Here is a 20,091-nt window from a genome sequence, read left to right as displayed (position 1 = left end):
GGGAGATGATGGACAAATACAAACTGATCCTGGAACCTCCAAACCTCCTCTTCAGATACTCAGGCATCGTGATCACCTGCACAGACAGGTGAAGACAGGTGAGGACAGGTGAGGACAGGTGAGGACAGGTGAAGACAGGTGAGGACAGGTGAAGACAGGTGAAGACAGGTGAAGACAGGTGAGGACAGGTGAGGACAGGTGAAGACAGGTGAGACAGGTGAGACAGGTGAAGACAGGTGAAGACAGGTGAAGACAGGTGAAGACAGGTGAGGACAGGTGAAGACAGGTGAGGACAGGTGAAGACAGGTGAGGACAGGTGAGGACAGGTGAGGACAGGTGAAGACAGGTGAAGACAGGACAGGTGAAGACAGGTGAGGACAGGTGAAGACAGGTGAAGAGGTGACAGGTGAGGACAGGTGAGGACAGGTGAGGACAGGTGAAGGACAGGTGAGGAACAGGTGAGGACAGGTGAGGACAGGTGAGGACAGGTGAAGACAGGTGAAGACAGGTGAAGACAGGTGAGGACAGGTGAAGACAGGTGAAGACAGGTGAGGACAGGTGAGGACAGGTGAAGACAGGTGAGGACAGGTGAGGACAGGTGAAGACAGGTGAAGACAGGTGAGACAGGTGAAGACAGGTGAGACAGGTGAAGACAGGTGAGGACAGGTGAAGACAGGTGAGGACAGGTGAAGACAGGTGAAGACAGGTGAGGACAGGTGAAGACAGGTGAGGACAGGTGAGGACAGGTGAGGACAGGTGAAGACAGGTGAAGACAGGTGAGGACAGGTGAAGACAGGTGAAGACAGGTGAGGACAGGTGAAGACAGGTGAAGACATCGTGATCACCTGCACAGGTAAAAGAAAACTCAGTCCAAGTCAAGTCCAAGTCGTCTGATTTGAGCTTCAAGTCATTTCAAGTCTTTAAACCAAATCACCAAATGTCGCTGAGATTTTTACAATTTCTTAGAATTTTAAACTAAATTATACTTTTAAAAAAATGTATATATGAATATTTATAGAGTATGTAAGAGTTTTTTTTCCTTTTTAAATGTCACGACAAGAAAGAATTCAGATTTAAAAGTGCTTCTCAAGTCTCGATTCAAGTCCCAAGTCTCAGTCCATTTTATCAAGTCAAGTCCTAAAAATAGTGACTCAAATCTGACTTAAGTTCAAGATGAAATGTCGGTTTCTGGCCTCTGATTTTATAAACTAAATTTCCCCCAAAAAGTGTGACTTTTTTTTTTTTCTTCATTACACTTTTTTTTTTTTTTTTTTTTTTTTGCTGGTGCAACTTTAGAATCTGTGCAGCTCCAGGACGATTGTGAACAAAAATACTGCAAACGTTCTCAAACTGAAAACTGAGATCTGTAGATTTATAAAGTTTATTACTCACCCCTGCAGTGAGGTAGACCGGAACAAAGACCCAACCCAGGAGCAGGACGATGAACAGAGCCTGGAGGAGAAAGAGCAGACGTGAGGAGGACCAGAAGAACAAGAGAACCAGAGAAGAACCAGAGAAGAACCAGAGAAGAACCAGAGAAGAACCAGAGAAGAACCAGAGAAGAACCAGAGAAGAACCAGAGAAGAACCAGAGAAGAACCAGAGAAGAACCAGAGAAGAACCAGAGAAGAACCAGAGAAGAACCAGAGAAGAACCAGAGAAGAACCAGAGAAGAACCAGAGAAGAACCAGAGAAGAACCAGAGAAGAACCAGAGAAGAACCAGAGAAGAACCAGAGAAGAACCAGAGAAGAACCAGAGAAGAACCAGAAGAAGAACCAGAGAAGAACCAGAGAAGAACCAGAGAAGAACCAGAGAAGAACCAGAGAAGAACCAGAGAAGAACAGAAGAACCACAGAAGAACCAGAGAAGAAACAGAGAACCAGAAGAACCAGAGACCAGAGAACCAGAGAACCAGAGAAGAACCAGAGAAGAACCACAGAAGAACCAGAGAAGAACCAGAGAAGAACCAGAGAAGAACCAGAGAAGAACCAGAGAAGAACCACAGAAGAACCAGAGAAGAACCAGAGAAGAACCAGAGAAGAACCAGGATGTTGGTCTAAATGTAGTAGAAGATCTGCAGCTCCAGGCGTGTGAGGAGTGAACAGAGAACGAAGGAAGCAGTTTTGAGATTTTAAATCCATTTGTTCATTTATTTTTCATAATAAAACCAAAAATAAGAAAATAAATTTGTCTCCAAAACCAAAATGAAAAAACAGATAATGATTTGTTTTTTCAGTTTTCAATTTTGTGTTTAAATGAAAAATGGAAAAAACAGAAAACGAACTGAACCAGAACTGAACCATTTTCAGTCCCGGTCTGTTCCCAGTCTCAGTCTCAGTCTCAGTCCTGGTCTCAGTTCCGGTCTGGTTCTGGTCTGGTCCCAGACCTGTTTTTAGTTCTGGTTCAGTCCTGGTTCAGTCCTGGTTTAGTCCTGGTTCAGTCCTGGTTCAGTTCAGTCCTGGTTTAGTCCTGGTTTAGTCCTGGTTTCAGTCCTGGTTCAGTCCTGGTTCAGTCCTGTTCAGTCCCTGGTTTAGTCCTGGTTTAGTCCTGGTTCAGTCCTGGTTCAGTCCTAGTTGGTTCAGTCCTGGTTTAGTCCTGGTTTAGTCCTGGTTTAGTCCTGGTTCAGTCCTGTTTCAGTCCTGGTTTCAGTTCTGGTATGGTCCTCTTCTCAGTCCCAGTCTCAGTCCTGATCCTGGTCCTGGTCTCAGTCCTGGTCAAATTCCCAGTCTCAGTCCTGGTCTCAGTTCTGGTCTGGTCCCAGACCTGTTTTAGTCCTGGTTTAGTCCTGGTTCAGTCCTGGTTTAGTCCTGGTTTAGTCCTGGTTTAGTCTTGGTTTAGTCCTGGTTCAGTCCTGGTTTAGTCCTGTTTTAGTCCTGGTTTAGTCCTGTTTTAGTCCTGGTTCAGTCCTGGTTTAGTCCTGTTTAGTCCTGGTTTAGTCCTGGTTCAGTCCTGGTTTAGTCCTGGTTTAGTCCTGGTTCAGTCCTGGTTCAGTCCTGGTTCAGTCCTGGTTTAGTCCTGTTTTAGTCCTGGTTTAGTCCTGGTTTAGTCCATTTTCAGTTTTTTCATTTTGGTTTTGGAGATAAAGTTTCTCACGTTCCACTCGAAGCCGCCGACCGCGATGCCACTGGCCGCTCCGGTGCCCGCCAAACCCACGAAGTGCCCGCTGCCGATGTTACTGGCGAAGAGCGACGCCCCCACCTGGAACAGAGCGGTATTACACTCAGGTCACACTACAGCGACGCCCCCACCTGGAACAGAGCGGTATTACACTCAGGTCACACTACAGCGACGCCCCCACCTGGAACAGAGCGGTATTACACTCAGGTCACACTACAGCGACGCCCCCCCCCTGGAACAGAGCGGTATTACACTCAGGTCACACTACAGCGACGCCCCCACCTGGAACAGAGCGGTATTACACTCAGGTCACACTACAGCGACGCCCCCACCTGGAACAGAGCGGTATTACACTCAGGTCACACTACAGCGACGCCCCCCCTGGAACAGAGCGGTATTACACTCAGGTCACACTACAGCGACGCCCCCACCTGGAACAGAGCGGTATTACACTCAGGTCACACTACAGCGACGCCCCCACCTGGAACAGAGCGGTATTACACTCAGGTCACACTACAGCGACGCCCCCACCTGGAACAGAGCGGTATTACACTCAGGTCACACTACAGCGACGCCCCCACCTGGAACAGAGCGGTATTACACTCAGGTCACACTACAGCGACGCCCCCACCTGGAACAGAGCGGTATTACACTCAGGTCACACTACAGCGACGCCCCCACCTGGAACAGAGCGGTATTACACTCAGGTCACACTACAGCGATAAACAAATGTATTTTATGCTCTTCTGGTTTAGACCTGGTTTAGTTCTGTTTTAGACCTGGTTTAGACCTGATTTAGTCCTGGTTTAGATCTGGTTTAGACCTGGTTTAGACCTGGTTTAGTTCTGTTTTAGACCTGGTTTAGACCTGAAATAGTCCTGGTTTATATCTGGTTTAGTCCTGATTTAGTCTTGGTTTAGACCTGGTTTAGACCTGGTTTAGTCCTGGTTTAGTTCTAGTTTAGTCCTGGTTTAGTCCTGGTTTAGTCTTGGTTTAGACCTGATTTAGTCCTGGTTTAGTCCTGGTTTAGACCTGGTTTAGTCCTGGTTTAGACCTGATTTAGTCCTGGTTTAGTCCTGGTTTAGACCTGATTTAGTCCTGGTTTAGTCCTGGGTTAGACCTGATTTAGTCCTGGTTTAGTCCTGGTTTAGACCTGGTTTAGTCCTGGTTTAGACCTGGTTTAGTCCTGGTTTAGACCTGATTTAGTCCTGGTTTAGTCCTTGGTTTAGTCCTGGTTTAGACCTGGTTTAGTCCTGGTTTAGTCCTGGTTTAGTCCTGGTTTAGACCTGGTTTAGACCTGGTTTAGTCCTGGTTTAGACCTGGTTTAGTCCTGGTTTAGTCCTGGTTTAGACCTGGTTTAGAGACACTTGGGACATTTCTTGTATAAATTGGGACAAATCCGTGTTTTCTTTGTATAAATCTTTTAGTTTGTGTTTAAATCTGTGGGGCAGGAGACACAGACTCAACACTGGGACTGGTCCTGTGTGTCTCCCCGACACCGCGGCGCCCCCACCTGGACCGACGGACACCGCGGCGCCCCCACCCGGACCGACGGACACCGCGGCGCCCCCACCCGGACCGGCGGACACCGCGGCGCCCCCACCCGGACCGACGGACACCGCGGCGCCCCACCCGGACCGACGGACACCGCGGCGCCCCCACCCGGACCGACGGACACCGCGGCGCCCCCACCCGGACCGACGGACACCGCGGGCGCCCCACCCGGACCGACGGACACCGCGGGGCCCCACCCGGACCGACGGACACCGCGGGGCCCCCACCCCGGACCGACGGACACCGCGGCGCCCCCACCGGACCGACAGACACCGCGGCGCCCCCACCTGGACCGACAGACACCGCGGCGCCCCCACCTGGACCGACAGACACCGCGGCGCCCCCACCTGGACCGACAGAGCATTACTTTTCATTCAGTTCAAAGTGTTGACAGTGAACGGGACGCAGCAGCTCACACGTCACAACTAAATAACAAAGAGAAAAAATATCAACGTAATAATCACTTCTAAATCAAGGTGCAATACGTAAGTTGCTGGTTTCTATGGATACGTCATCACTCTGCCTGGAATGTTCCACAGTGTGACATTAAACAGCTGGACTTTACGTTTATTCAGTTACAGGTGGATTTAAAGACTCAAAAACGCCTCGAAAGCGACAACATCTCCACGGAGAAAATCACTTGACGGACGCTCCCGCCGGAAAAGTTCCACAGCGCGGCTTTAAATACTCACGGGCCACCAGGTCATGGAGCGCCCGGCCAGGAAGTACCCGCCCACTGTGCCCCGATTGGTCCGAAACATCGACTGGAAACAGAAAAAAGAGAAAAAAAGTGTGATTTACTTCAGAGTGACATTGAACGAGGAGCAGAGTGTTCCACAATCCCCCCGGTTTTGTCTCTTGCTTGTCGCCATGGAGACAGACCTCACTGTGGAACATTCCAGGCATAAACAAATATTTAAATAAATAAATAAATAAATGAATAAATTTCCCTTAGAGATAAAGTGTGGAGCTCAGTCACACGTGAGGACGTCCCAACACTCAGTCCTGGTTTTAGTCCTGGTTTAGTCCTGGTTTAGACCTGGTTTAGTCCTGGTTCAGTTCTGGTTCAGTCCTGGTTTAGTCCTGGTTTAGTCCTGGTTTAGTCCTGGTTCAGTTCTGGTTTAGTCCTGGTTCAGTTCTGGTTCAGTCCTGGTTCAGTCCTGGTTTAGTCCTGGTTCAGTCCTGGTTTAGTCCTGGTTTAGTCCTGGTTTTAGTCTTGTTTACTCCTGGTTTAGACCTGGTTCAGTCCTGGTTCAGTTCTGGTTCAGTCCTGGTTTAGTTCTGGTTTAGTCCTGGTTCGGTCCTGGATTAGTCCTGGTTTAGTTCTGGTTTAGTCCTCGTTTAATCCTGGATTGGTCCTGGTTTAGACCTGATTTAGTCCTGGTCCAGTCCTGGTTTAGTCCTGGTTCAGTTCTGGTTTAGTCCTGGTTTAGTCCTCGTTTAATCCTGGATTGGTCCTGGTTTAGACCTGATTTAGTTCCTGGTTCCAGTCCTGGTTTAGACCTGGTTTTAGTCCTGGTTCAGTCCTGGTTTAGACCTGGTTCGGTCCTGGTTCGGTCCTGGTTTAGTCCTGGTTCACTCCTGGTTTAGACCTGGTTCGGTCCTGGTTCGGTCCTGGTTCAGTCCTGGTTTAGACCTGGTTCGGTCCTGGTTCGGTCCTGGTTCAGTCCTGGTTTAGACCTGGTTCGGTCCTGGTTTAGTCCTGGTTCAGTCCTGGTTTAGACCTGGTTCGGTCCTGGTTCGGTCCTGGTTCAGTCCTGGTTTAGACCTGGTTCGGTCCTGGTTTAGTCCTGGTTCAGTCCTGGTTTAGACCTGGTTCAGTTCTGGTTCAGTCCTGATTTAGTCCTGGTTCAGTCCTGATTTAGTCCTGGTCCAGTCCTGGTTTAGTCCTGGTTCAGTTCTGGATTTTTTATTTTTTATTTTTCATTTTGGTTTTGGACACAAATAATGAAGAAAATAGTTTTTGTTTTGTTTTTTTTTAACCTGGACTAAACCGTTTTGTGTCATATTCAACTTTTAATACGAAATGACTTTAAATATAAAAAAAATAAAAAAAACCTTGAAAATGAAAGAGCCTCACCCAAACGCCGACGCCGACGACGCACAGGAAGTACCCGGCGATCACACTGATGTCGGCCGCGTTGTTTATGGCCACAGACTTCATCTTACTGCTGCGGCGATGGAAGAACTTTTACCCAGTACTACTACTTCATCAGGTACTCGGGATGAAGTACTGACCGCGGGACTTTGACCACCTCAATAATCATTAACACGTCTCATTATTAACAGGTTTAAATAATGAACTGAAAACACGACGTCAGCAGGAACGAAAATGAAAAAACAACGATTCATCTTCATTATTTGTCTCCAAAACCAAAATGAAAAAACAGATAATGATTCGTTTTTTCAGTTTTCAGTTTTGTGTTTAAATGAAAAATGGAAAAAAAAAAAAAAACGGAAAACGGCCGTTACTTGTTTACGTGACTTCAGTGATGTCGGACTGAAACCAGGACTGATCCAGGTCCGGGACCAGACCGAGACCAGACCAGGACCAGACCGAGACCAGACCAAGTCCGGAACCAGACCGAGACTGAGATCAGAACTGAGACCAGACCGGAACCGAGACCGAGACTAGAGACCAGGACCGAGACCAGACCGGAACCGAGACTGAGGGTGTTTTCACACCGACAGTATTTGGTGCGCACCAAACGGTCCATTCGAACCAAAAGTGGTTAGTTCGGTTCGTTTGCGTTGGTGTGAAAGCGTCAATCGGACTCGGACCCGAACCAAATCAAGCGGACCGAGACCGCAAAAAAGAGGTGGTCTCGGTTCGCTTGAATCCGCACCAAATGACCAACTTTGGTGCGGTTCCTCTGGTGTGAACGCGAACCCGGGTCCAAACCATAGACAGTATGGACAAACGGACTATTCGAAATGCATCATGGGAGGGACACGCGTCTCCTCTGCCTGAAATGACGCGCTGTACGACTCCAGCGCAGTAACAGATTGTTGTCAAGATGCAGCCGCGATTCATTTTCGAATTATTTTACCAACAATGGCCAATACAGAGAATGTAACACACGAAGATCAGAGCAAGTATCAGTGTGCGAACGTGTGGCTCCAGAGTGAGTCAAAATTGGGGGTGCGTACCCCTGTTCGGGACCTACACGCACAGAGACGACCCGGTGTTCCCCGTGATCACACAGCAACCCAACACATTTTTTATTTTAGGCTTTAATTAACCAAATAATTTCATGGCAATAGGCAATAGCCTATTCAACTGATACAACTTAAAAAAGTCCCTGTTTTTAGCCTAGTGTGAGAAATACAGTCGGACTAGATCCAAACCAGAGTCCTGAACCAGCGGGGGCAGCTCCAGTTCAGGCCGGGCTCAGAGGAGCTGGAGCGGGGAGCCTCGACCTGAGGAAGCGCTTTCCCCGGGACGAACCAAATGCGCGGAGGACGGACGCTCAGAACAACATATAACAAACCAAACTGGACTCACGCTTCTGTCCGGATGCTGCACCACCTCGGAACCAGCCGCGGTTCTTGAGCGCGGAGGACCGGAGCAGCGCCCGGACCTGTAGTCCACAGCGCATTCTTGCTTCTCCCGCACGGAAACAGCGCGCAGACGACGGAACGTACCCGCTCAGACTCAGTCCATCAAGCACTGGTCTTGCTCGCCACCGTTTGGAACCAGCACATGGAGGACAGAGCCTCCGGACCATCTGACCAACGCGCTTGTAACAGAAGACCAAGGACCAGACCCCAGCCCCGTCCTGAGGAGCTGTTGGCTGCTGCTGTTACCCGAACTCTGGGCTGATGCGGTGAGTTTGTATAAAGTTCTACATGTTGCTGTTTTATGAGTTCATGGTGATAATTTGAGATGAGGACGGCCCGTGGTATTAACAGGAACATCGGTGTTGATAACTGGAGGTATCGCTGTTTTACCGGGGAAACAGAGACACGTGAATCGAACCAGTTTTGGTTCGTTTGTCGGTGTGAACGCGGACACACTGGAGTGGATTTGCTACATAATAAACATTTTATTGCCTGGTGCGGACCAAATAATCGAACTAGCGGTGTGAAAACGACCTGAGACTACACCAAGACCAGACCGAGACCAGGCCAGGACTGAGACTGAGACTAGACCAGGACCGAGACTGAGACCAGCCCGAGACCGAGACTAGACCAGGACCAGACCGGGATCGAGACCGAGACCAGACCGGGACCGAGACTAGACCGGGACCAAACCGAGACTAGACCAGGCCAAGACTGAGACCGAGACTAGACCAGGACCGAGACTGAGACCAGACCGGGACCGAGACCAGGTCCAGGACCGAGACAGAGACCAGACCGAGACCAGATCGTGACCGAGGCCAGGACCGAGACCGAGACCAGGCCGGAACTGAGACTGAGACCAGATCGGGACCAGACCGGGATCAAGACCGAGACCAGACCGGGACCAGACCAGAGGCTCAGAGCCCACGGCAGGGCCAGAGCTTGAAGCTGAGGCTCGGACCCTGCGGAGGCTCAGGATCAAAGCTCGGAGTCCAGCTCTGGTCTCGCTCTGGTCTCGCTCTGGTCTCGGTCTGGTCCAGCTCTGGTCTCACTCTGGTCTCGGTCTGGTCTCTCTGGTCCTCTGGTCTGGTCTCGGTCTGGTCCTGGTCTGGTCTCGGTCTCGGTCTCTCTGGTCTCTCTGGTCTCGGTCTGGTCCAGCTCTGGTCTCGGTCTCGCTCTGGTCCTCTGGTCTAGGTCTCGGTCTCTGGTCTCGGTCTCTGGTCTCGGTCTCTCAGCTCTGGTCTCACTCTGGTCTCACTCTGGTCCAGCTCTGGTCTCACTCTGGTCTCACTCTGCTCTGGTCTCGCTCTGGTCTCACTCTGGTCTCGGGTCTCTCTGGTCTCGGTCTGGTCTCTCTGGTCTCTCTGGTCTCTCGGTCTCTCTGGTCTCGGTCTCTCTGGTCCAGCTCTGGTCCAGCTCTGGTCTCGGTCTGGTCTCTGGTCTCGCTCTGGTCTCGCTCTGGTCTCTCTGCTCTGGTCTCGTCTCTCTGGTCTCTGGTCTCTCTGGTCTCTCTGGTCTCACTCTGGTCTCGGTCTGGTCTCGGTCTCGGTCTCGGTCTGGTCTCAGGTCTGGTCTGGTCTCGGTCTCGGTCTGGTCTCGGTCTCGGTCTCTGGTCTGGTCTCGGTCTGGTCTCGGTCCTCTGGTCTGGTCTCGTCTGGTCTGGTCTCTCTGGTCTCGGGTCTGGTCTCGGTCTCGGTCTGGGTCTCGCTCTGGTCTCGGTCTCGGTCTCGGTCTCGCTCTGGTCTCTGGTCTCGCTCTGTCTCGGTCTGGTCTCTCTCTCAGGTCTCGCTCTGGTCTCGCTCTGGTCTGGTCTCGGTCTGGTCTCTCTGGTCTCGGTCTCGGTCTCTGGTCTCGGTCTCTCTGGTCTCTCTGGTCTCGGTCTGGTCTCTCTGGTCTCTGGTCTCTCTGGTCTCTCTGGTCTGGTCTGGTCTGGTCAGTCTGGTCTCCGGTCTGGTCTGGTCACCTGGATCAGTCCTGGTTCAGTTGGTCGGTCACATCACTGAAGTCACGTAAACGGGAAACAGTCGTTATCCGTTTTTTCCATTTTTCATTTAAACACAAAATCGAAAACTGAAAAAACAAATCATTGTCTGTTTTTTTTCATTTTGGGTTTGGAGACAAATAATGAAGAAAATCGTTGTTTTTTCATTTTCTTATTTTTGGTTTTATATTGAAAAACAAACAGATTAATCTGACTCACACGGAGGGTTTTTTGCAGATGTTTTTAAGGAATATTTGACCATATTGACCTGTTTTTTAACACATTTAGATGTTATTGCTTTGTCTGGAATGTCCCACAGTACGGCATTAAACCTTTCTATCTTCATGGAGACCAAACCAGTCCAAGTTACAGGTCAGATCCGTGGAGAGGCGACCCCGCTCCCAGTCAGAATGTTTGTTTTTCGAGGTGTTTTTGAGTCTATACAATCACCTGTAATTGAATAAATGTGAAGTAGAGATGTTTAATGTCACACTGTGGAACATTCCAGATGGAGCAGTGATGTATCCATAGAAACACGCAGGTGACGGACCCAGAACCAAAAGCATACACAGTGCACCTTTAAGTACTGTGTTCAGATCGTTCAGAGATTCAGTTCTTCCATGTTTGAGTCTCAGGTCCTGTTCACACGAGTTCATATTGGAGTGTTTTTTGTTGTGGATGCAGTGTTCGTTCTCACTAATCCGACGGAAAACGGCTCCAGAGACGAAACGATCTGGTGCCTCCAACTCCTACGAATTCATCTGATCCTTGACCGTGTGGACGCCTGAAAACACTGATACTCTGATGTAGGTCTGTGCACCACGAAGTAATTCACCTCCAAAACACTAAGAGTCTAGAACATATGTCCCTTCATATAAACGTGTGTCTGTGTGTTCGACCTGCAGACGTATAATCTCTGAAAAGTTTCACATGAACCAACAACACGACAGAAACACAGAACAGACTCACCATCAGCAGAACACCCCTCTGTCACAGAAAGAACACTCATATTCCACTGAGTCACTGTGTCCTTTAGTCCGACACGAACTGAACCACATCAGGGCACGAGGAAAGAGCTGTTTTTATCAACGCTTAGTTTATGCAAATGAGTCATGTGGTTTTAAGTTTTGTTTCTGTAAAATGTAAATAAATGTGCTTCTGATGCAGTGATACGGTGATGCACAGATTTGTTTCAGTGTAAATGGAGTCTCAGGTTCTGTGTTTTCTGTTCTTGTCGTAGTCGAGGTTTTAGTCGATCATTGATGATTTTCATTTTTATGTGAGATGAAAACTCTGTTCTATGTTTTACCAAAGATTTAACTGAACGTGTTTCTCAATCCTGGCGATGTTTTTAAAAAGCCAGTAGATTACGTTACAACATGTTGTAAATATTCAAATATTTATCTATTAATATAAGGAACGTCTGTCTGCGTCTGTTTGTCCTGTTCCACGTGTAACTCTCAAACCGTTCATCCGACCGATCTCACATTTGGAGGGTGTCGTCCTAATGGGACGAGTGTGTTCAGTGCCCAGTTTCAAGTTGTTAGGGCCAAAAATGACAAAGATCTGGTCAAATGAGAGTTATATTTTAAATATAAACAACTTTTGGAATCTCTCTCCTGTCTCCTAGCAACGGTTGCCCATGACGACAGAACTCTCTAACCCTAACCCTGGTGACATCACTGGAATCTCACTGCCGATACGCTGCAGTTTTTCCCATAACGTCTATACACATAAAATAAGAGAAACACTCACCCCGGCCAAGACCAAACCATCATCATCATTTAGGCGTTTTGCACTGAGGTTGAGGATCCATCCACTGACAAAAAAAGTTCTATGCCTCCAAACTTTTGTACATTTGCTTCATCTGTTGTCTGGTGTAGAACGACGTCTGAAGAGATAAATAGTTCATGATCTCCTCTGCCTCGATTGTCGGCAAATCTTTTACTTCGGTTGAAAATTCATTTTCAATAAGATCAGAGGTCACGCCCAATATATTTGTGGACTAACTGCTCGTACTTTTGCCTCGTTACTGGCTCTAAATCCTGACAATAACAACTCTTCTCCATATCTGTGTCGTCCAGAGCCGTGTTTGTTTGTCGTGTTTGTCTTCACTTCCTGCTGCCCTCCACCTGAAATTCGCGCATCATCGTGATCACATGACTGAATCCCTCCTATTACCTGTTTACTCCACGTCCCTATTTTATGAGCTTTTTTTACTCAGGAGCCTTTTTTCCCGTCCATGCTGATAAACGTAGACGATGCAGACTGTGTAAAAACGGCTACATGCAAACGACCTGCCAGAAGTGCAAAGTACAGTAAAAGTTCAAGTAAAAATTGTTTCTTGGAGGACCACACGAAAAAGTGACGTTGTTCTGCCGCTGTAAAGCTGTGACTCTCTGCTTTTTGTTTTCATTGTTGTGAAAAAAGGTAAACACATAAAGTTAGTGTTTATATCATTTTCAGTCTTCAGTGTTAATTTACGACACCAAATCTGAAACATCCCAGACACACTGGATGTGAAGGTTTCTCTCAATAAAAAGTCAGGATTGTATATTACCAGTGTAGTGGAGTAACAGATTACATGTACTGGAGTTATGTAATCAGAGTACAAATGATGAGTAATTGTATTCAGTTACAGTTACTGTTTCAGTGAGTGGTAATTGGATTACAGTTACTTTGTTGAAATAAATGGATTACACAGAGGGATTTTACTGTTTTCACATTATTTTAATTTAATACATTTTTTTTTTCAGTCATTCCAGCACTAAAACAGGTCTAAACTAGATCTAAACCAGGACTAAACCAGGACTAAAACCAGGTTTAAACTAGATCTAAACCAGGTCTAAACCAGGACTAAAACCAGGTCTAAACTAGATCTAAACCAGGACTAAACCAGGACTAAAACCAGGTCTAAACTAGATCTAAACCAGGACTAAAAAAGGATTTATTCAGGATTTACCAGGACTAAATCCTGCTGCGTGGACGTGTCTCCTCCGCTTCTAACAATAATATTTTTAATACTTTAAAGTGTCCTCGTCTTTGTTTCTCTACAGCAAATCAAGTAATCCAAAGTATTCAGATTACATTACTCACTTGAAGTAATTTAATGGATTACGTTACAAACTACATTCTGGTGTGTGTAATCTGTAATCTGTAGGGGATTACATTTTTAAAAGTCACCTTCCCAACGCTGGATATTACTGCCTCATATGATCATTTTCCCCAAATATCAGATTTTTTCCTGTTACTAAAATTGTATTTGAGCCTGAGACGGTTTAATGTGTAATTTCTTGTTCAATATAGATTAATATCAAGGTTCAGGTTTTATGAGATTTGTTGTCGATAAATAGTAATTATTGATCAGATTGTCATAAATNTTTTATAAACTAAATTTCCCCCAAAAAGTGAGACTTATTTTTTTTTTTTCTTCATTACACACAAACGTTCTCAAACTGAAAACTGAGATCTGTAGATGGATTTATAAAGTTTATTACTCACCCCTGCAGTGAGGTAGACCGGAACAAAGACCCAACCCAGGAGCAGGACGATGAACAGAGCCTGGAGGAGAAAGAGCAGACGTGAGGAGGACCAGAAGAACAAGAGAACCAGAGAAGAACCACAGAAAACCAGAACCAGAGAAGAACCAGAACAGAACCAGAGAAGAACCAGAGAAGAACCAGAGAAGAACCAGAGGAGAACCAGAGAAGAACCAGAGAAGAACCAGAGAAGAACCAGAGAGAACCAGAGAAGAACCAGAGAAGAACCAGAGAAGAACCAGAGAAGAACCAGAGCACCAGAGAAGAACCAGAGAAGAACCAGAGAAGAAACCAGAGAAGAACCACAGTGTTGGTCTAAATGTAGTAGAAGATCTGCAGCTCCAGACGTGTGAGGAGTGAACAGAGAACGAAGGAAGCAGTTTTGAGATTTTAAATCTATTTGTTCATTTATTTTTCATAATAAAACCAAAAATAAGAAAATAAATTTGTCTCCAAAACCAAAATGAAAAAACAGATAATGATTTGTTTTTTCAGTTTTCAATTTTGTGTTTAAATGAAAAATGGAAAAAAATAACAAATAATAATAAAATAAAAGATAACGAACTGAACCAGGACTGAACCAGAACTGAACCATTTTCAGTCCCGGTCTGTTCCCAGTCTCAGTCTCAGTCTCAGTCCTGGTCTCAGTTCCGGTCTGGTTCTGGTCTGGTCCCAGACCTGTTTTAGTTCCGGTTCACTCCTGTTTTAGTCCTGTTTTAGTCCTGGTCCCAGACCTGTTTTGGTCATGGTTTAGTCCTGGTTCAGTCCTGGTTTAGTCCTGGTTCAGTCCTGGTTCAGTCCTGGTTCAGTCCTGGTTTCCTAGTCCTGTTTCAGTCCTGGTTCAGGTTTAGTCCTAGTCCTTGGTTCAGTCCTGTTCAGTCCTGGTTCAGTCCTGGTTTAGTCCTGGTTCAGTCCTGGTTTCAGTCCTGGTTTAGTCCTGGTTTCCTGGTTCAGTCCTGGTTTCAGTTCTGGTATGGTCCTCTTCTCAGTCCCAGTCTCAGTCCTGATCCTGGTCCTGGTCAAATTCCCAGTGTCAGTCCTGGTCTCAGTTCTGGTCTGGTCCCAGACCTGTTTTAGTCCTGGTTTAGTCCTGGTTCAGTCCTGGTTTAGTCCTGGTTCAGTCTGGTTTAGTTCCTGTTTTAGTCCTGGTTTAGTCCTGGTTCAGTCCTGGTTTAGTCTTAGTCCTGGTTTAGTCCTGGTTTAGTCCTGGTTTAGTCCTGGTTTTTAGTCCTGGTTCAGTCCTGGTTCAGTCCTGCTTTAGTCCTGGTTTAGTTTAGTCCTGGTTCAGTCCTGGTTTAGTCCTGGTTTAGTCCTGGTTTAGTCCATTTTCAGTTTTTTCATTTTGGTTTTGGAGATAAAGTTTCTCACGTTCCACTCGAAGCCGCCGACCGCGATGCCACTGGCCGCTCCGGTGCCCGCCAAACCCACGAAGTGCCCGCTGCCGATGTTACTGGCGAAGAGCGACGCCCCCACCTGGAACAGAGCGGTATTACACTCAGGTCACACTACAGCGACGCCCCCCTGGAACAGAGCGGTATTACACACTCAGGTCACACTACAGCGACGCCCCCACCTGGAACAGAGCGGTATTACACTCAGGTCACACTACAGCGACGCCCCCATGGAACAGAGCGGTATTACACTCAGGTCACACTACAGCGACGCCCCCCCTGGAACAGAGCGGTATTACACTCAGGTCACACTACAGCGACGCCCCCACCTGGAACAGAGCGGTATTACACTCAGGTCACACTACAGCGACGCCCCCACCTGGAACAGAGCGGTATTACACTCAGGTCACAACTACAGCGACGCCCCCACCTGGAACAGAGCGGTATTACACTCAGGTCACACTACAGCGACGCCCCCCCTGGAACAGAGCGGTATTACACTCAGGTCACACTACAGCGACGCCCACCTGGAACAGAGCGGTATTACACTCAGGTCACACTCAGGACGCCCCCACAACAGTGGTATTACACTTTACAGCGATAAACAAATGTATTTTATGCTCTTGGTTTAGACCTGGTTTAGACTGGTAGTCCTGGTTTAAGATAGACCTGTTTAGACCTGGTTTAGACTGGTTTGACCTGGTTTAGTCCTGGTTTAGACCCTGGTTTAGTCCTGGTTTTAGTCTGGTTTAGTCCTGGTTTAGTCTGGTTTAGACCTGGTTTAGTCCTGGTTTAGTCCTGGTTTAGTCCTGGTTTAGTCCTGGTTTAGACCTGGTTTACCTGGTTTAGGTTTAGACCTGTTTAGTCCTGGTTTAGTCCTGGTTTAGACCTGGTTTAGTTGGTTAGACCTGATTTAGTCCTGGTTTAGTCCTGGTTTAGGGTTTAGACCTGGTTTAGTCCTGGTTTAGTCCTGGTTTAGACCTGGTTTAGACCTGGTTTAGTCCTGGTTTAGTCCTGGTTTAGACCTGGTTTAGACCTGGTTTTAGTCCTGGTTTAGACCTGGTTTAGTTTTAGTCCTGGTTTAGACCTGGTTTTAGTCCTGGTTTAGTCCTGGTTTAGACCTGGTTTAGTCCTGGTTTAGTCCTGGTTTAGTAGACCTGATTTAGTCCTGGTTTAGTCCTGGTTTAGACCTTTTAGAACCTGTTTTAGACCTTTAGTCTTTTAGACCTGGTTTAGTCTGGTTTAGACCTGGTTTAGACTAGAGACCTTGGGACATGTTTAGTCTGGTTTAGGACCTGTTTAGACCTGGTTTAGTCCTGGTTTAGCTTTGGTTTAGACCTTTTAGTTGGTTTAGTCCTGGTTTAACTGGTTTAGACACAGGGACTGGGACAGACACAGCTGCCCCCACTGGACAGCCCAGGGCGCCCCCAACCTGGACCGACAGACCGCGGCGCCCCCACCTGGACCGACAGACACCGCGGCGCCCCCTGGACCGACGGACACCGCGGGCCCCCACCCGGACCGACACACCGGCGGCGCCCACCCGGACCGACGGACACCGCGGCGCCCCCACCTGGACCACAGACACCGCGGCGCCCCCACCCGGACCGACAGACACCGCGGCGCCCCCACCTGGACCGACAGACACCGCGGCGCCCCCACCTGGACCCCCCACCTGGACCACACAGAGCATTACTTTTCATTCAGTTCAAAGTGTTGACAGTGAACGGGACGCAGCAGCTCACACGTCACAACTAAATAACAAAGAGAAAAAATATCAACGTAATAATCACTTCTAAATCAAGGAGCAATACGTAAGTTGCTGGTTTCTATGGATACGTCATCACTCTGCCTGGAATGTTCCACAGTGTGACATTAAACAGCTGGACTTTACGTTTATTCAGTTACAGGTGGATTTAAAGACTCAAAAAACGCCTCGAAAAACAAAACACTCCGACTGCGAACGCGACAACATCTGCACGGAGAAAATCACTTGACGGACGCTCCCGCCGGAAAAGTTCCACAGCGCGGCTTTAAATACTCACGGGCCACCAGGTCATGGAGCGCCCAGGCCAGGAAGTACCCGCCCACTGTGCCCCGACTTGGTCCGAAACATCGACTGGAAACAGAAAAAAGAGAAAAAAAGTGTGATTTACTTCAGAGTGACATTGAACGAGGAGCAGAGTGTTCCACAATCCCCCCGGTTTTGTCTCTTGCTTGTCGCCATGGAGACAGACCTCACTGTGGAACATTCCAGGCATAAACAAATATTTAAATAAATAAATGAATAAATGAATAAATTTCCCTTAGAGATAAAGTGTGGAGCTCAGTCACACATGAGGACGTCCACGTGGACCCGTCAACACTCAGTCCTGGTTTTAGTCTTGGTTTAGTCCTGGTTTAGACTGGTTTAGTCCTGGTTTAGTCTGGTTTAGTCCTGGTTTAGTCCTGGTTTAGTCCTGGTTTAGTCCTGGTTCTCCTGGTTTAGTCCGGGTTCGGTCCTGGTTCGGTCCTGGTTCAGTCCTGGTTTAGTCCTGGTTCAGTCCTGGTTTAGTCCTGGTTTAGTCCTGGTTCAGTCCTGGTTTAGTCCTGGTTCCTGGTTCAGTCCTGGTTTAGTCCTGGTTTAGTCCTGGTTTAGTCCTGGTTTAGTCCTGGTTCAGTCCTGGTTTAGTCTGGTTTAGTTGGTTTAGTCCTGGTTTAGTCCTGGTTCAGTCCTGGTTTAGTTTGGTTTAGTCCTGGTTTAGTCCTGGTTTTAGTCCTGGTTTAGTCCTGGTTCGGTCCTGGTTAGTCCTGGTTTAGTCCTGGTTCAGTCCTGGTTTAGTTCTGGTTTAGTCCTGGTTTAATCCTGGTTCGGTCTGGTTTTGGTCCTGGTTTGTCCTGGTTTAGTCCTGTTTAGTCCTGGTTTAGTCCTGGTTTAGTCCTGGTTTTAGTCCTGGTTTAGTCCTGGTTCAGTCCTGGTTTAGACCTGGTTCGGTTCTGGTTCAGTCCTGATTTAGTCCTGGTTTAGACCTGATTTAGTCCTGGTCCAGTCCTGGTTTAGTCCTGGTTTAGTCCTGGTTCAGTTCTGGATTTTTTATTTTTTATTTTTCATTTTGGTTTTGGACACAAATAATGAAGAAAATAGTTTTTGTTTTGTTTTTTTTTAACCTGGACTAAACCGTTTTGTGTCATATTCAACTTTTAATACGAAATGACTTTAAATATAAAAAAAAAAAACCCAAAAACATTGAAAATGAAAGAGCCTCACCCAAACGCCGACGCCGACGACGCACAGGAAGTACCCGGCGATCACACTGATGTCGGCCGCGTTGTTTATGGCCACAGACTTCATCTTACTGCTGCGGCGATGGAAGAACTTTTACCCAGTACTACTACTTCATCAGGTACTCGAGATGAAGTACTGACCGCGGGACTTTGACCACCTCAATAATTATTAACACGTCTCATTATTAACAGGTTTAAATAATGAACTGAAAACACGACGTCAGCAGGAACGAAAATGAAAAAACAACGATTCATCTTCATTATTTGTCTCCAAAACCAAAATGAAAAAACAGATAATGATTCGTTTTTTCAGTTTTCAGTTTTGTGTTTAAATGAAAAATGGAAAAAAAAAAAACGGAAAACGGCCGTTACTTGTTTACGTGACTTCAGTGATGTCGGACTGAACCAGGACTGATCCAGGTCCGGGACCAGACCGAGACCAGACCAGACCAAGTCCGGAACCAGACCGAGACTGAGATCAGAACTGAGACCAGGCCAGGACCGAGACCAGACCGGAACCGAGACTAGACCAGACCAAGACCGAGACCAGACCGGAACCGAGACTGAGACTACACCAAGACCAGACCGAGACCAGGCCGAGACTGAGACCAGCCCGAGACCGAGACTAGACCAGGACCAGACCAGGACCAGACCGGGATCGAGACCAGACAGGGACCGAGACTAGACCGGGACCAAACCGAGACTAGACCAGGACCAGACTGAGACCAGGCCAAGACTGAGACCGAGACTAGACCAGGACCGAGACTGAGACCAGACCGGGACCGAGACCAGGTCCAGGACCGAGACAGAGACCAGACCGAGACCAGATCGTGACCGAGGCCAGGACCGAGACCGAGACCAGGCCGGAACTGAGACCAAGACCAGACCAGGACCGAGACTGAGACCAGATCGGGACCAGACCGGGATCAAGACCAAGACCAGACCGGGACCAGACCAGGACAGAAACCGAGACCAGACCGGGACCAGACCAGAGGCTCAGAGCCCACGGCAGGGCCAGAGCTCGAAGCTGAGGCTCGGACCCTGCGGAGGCTCAGAGTCAAAGCTCGGAGTCCAGCTCTGGTCTCACTCTGGTCTCACTCTGGTCCAGCTCTGGTCCAGCTCTGGTCTCGCTCTGGTCTCTGGTCCAGCTCTGGTCTCGCTCTGGTCTCTGGTCCAGCTCTGGTCCAGCTCTGGTCTCGCTCTGGTCCAGCTCTGGTCCAGCTCTGGTCCAGCTCTGGTCTCGCTCTGGTCCAGCTCTGGTCTCGCTCTGGTCCTGGTCTGGTCTCGCTCTGGTCTCACTCTGGTCTCGCTCTGGTCTCGGTCTGGTCCAGCTCTGGTCTCGCTCTGGTCTCGGTCTGGTCCAGCTCTGGTCTCACTCTGGTCTCACTCTGGTCTCACTCTGGTCTCGCTCAGGTCTCACTCTGGTCCAGCTCTGGTCTCGGTCTGGTCTCGCTCCAGCTCTGGTCTCACTCTGGTCTCACTCTGGTCCAGCTCTGGTCTCACTCTGGTCTCACTCTGGTCCAGCTCTGGTCTCGCTCTGGTCTCACTCTGGTCTCGCTCAGGTCTCACTCTGGTCCAGCTCTGGTCTCGCGCTGGTCTCGCTCTGGTCTCGCTCCAGCTCTGGTCTCACTCTGGTCTCTCTGGTCTCACTGGTCTCTGGTCAGCTCTGGTCTCACTCTGGTCA

General features: G+C 48.3%; 1 protein-coding gene and 1 pseudogene across 1 annotated transcript in view; both read right to left on the bottom strand.

Annotated features, from left to right (window-relative positions):
- The window catches only part of LOC110174954 (sodium/glucose cotransporter 2-like), a 24,978-nt gene extending 19,543 nt beyond the window's left edge, over positions 1-5,435 (bottom strand). The window contains 4 exon segments of the mRNA XM_055166941.1: positions 1-76; positions 1,393-1,452; positions 3,094-3,198; positions 5,364-5,435. The exon segment at positions 1-76 is cut by the window's left edge and continues 29 nt beyond it. Of these exon segments, the coding sequence (XP_055022916.1) occupies positions 1-76; positions 1,393-1,452; positions 3,094-3,198; positions 5,364-5,432 (310 nt within the window). The 5' untranslated portion in view covers positions 5,433-5,435.
- A 6,404-nt stretch (positions 5,436-11,839) lies between these two features.
- On the bottom strand, positions 11,840-18,474 carry LOC129412624 (sodium/glucose cotransporter 2-like; annotated as a pseudogene).
- Positions 18,475-20,091: the final 1,617 nt, after the last annotated feature.

The sequence above is a fragment of the Boleophthalmus pectinirostris genome, unplaced genomic scaffold (genome assembly GCF_026225935.1).
Source record: "Boleophthalmus pectinirostris isolate CB_2022bp ecotype Guang Dong unplaced genomic scaffold, ASM2622593v1 HiC_scaffold_9, whole genome shotgun sequence".
In the NCBI taxonomy this organism is placed as follows: domain Eukaryota; kingdom Metazoa; phylum Chordata; class Actinopteri; order Gobiiformes; family Gobiidae; genus Boleophthalmus; species Boleophthalmus pectinirostris.
This window is presented reverse-complemented; position numbering and strand designations above follow the sequence as displayed.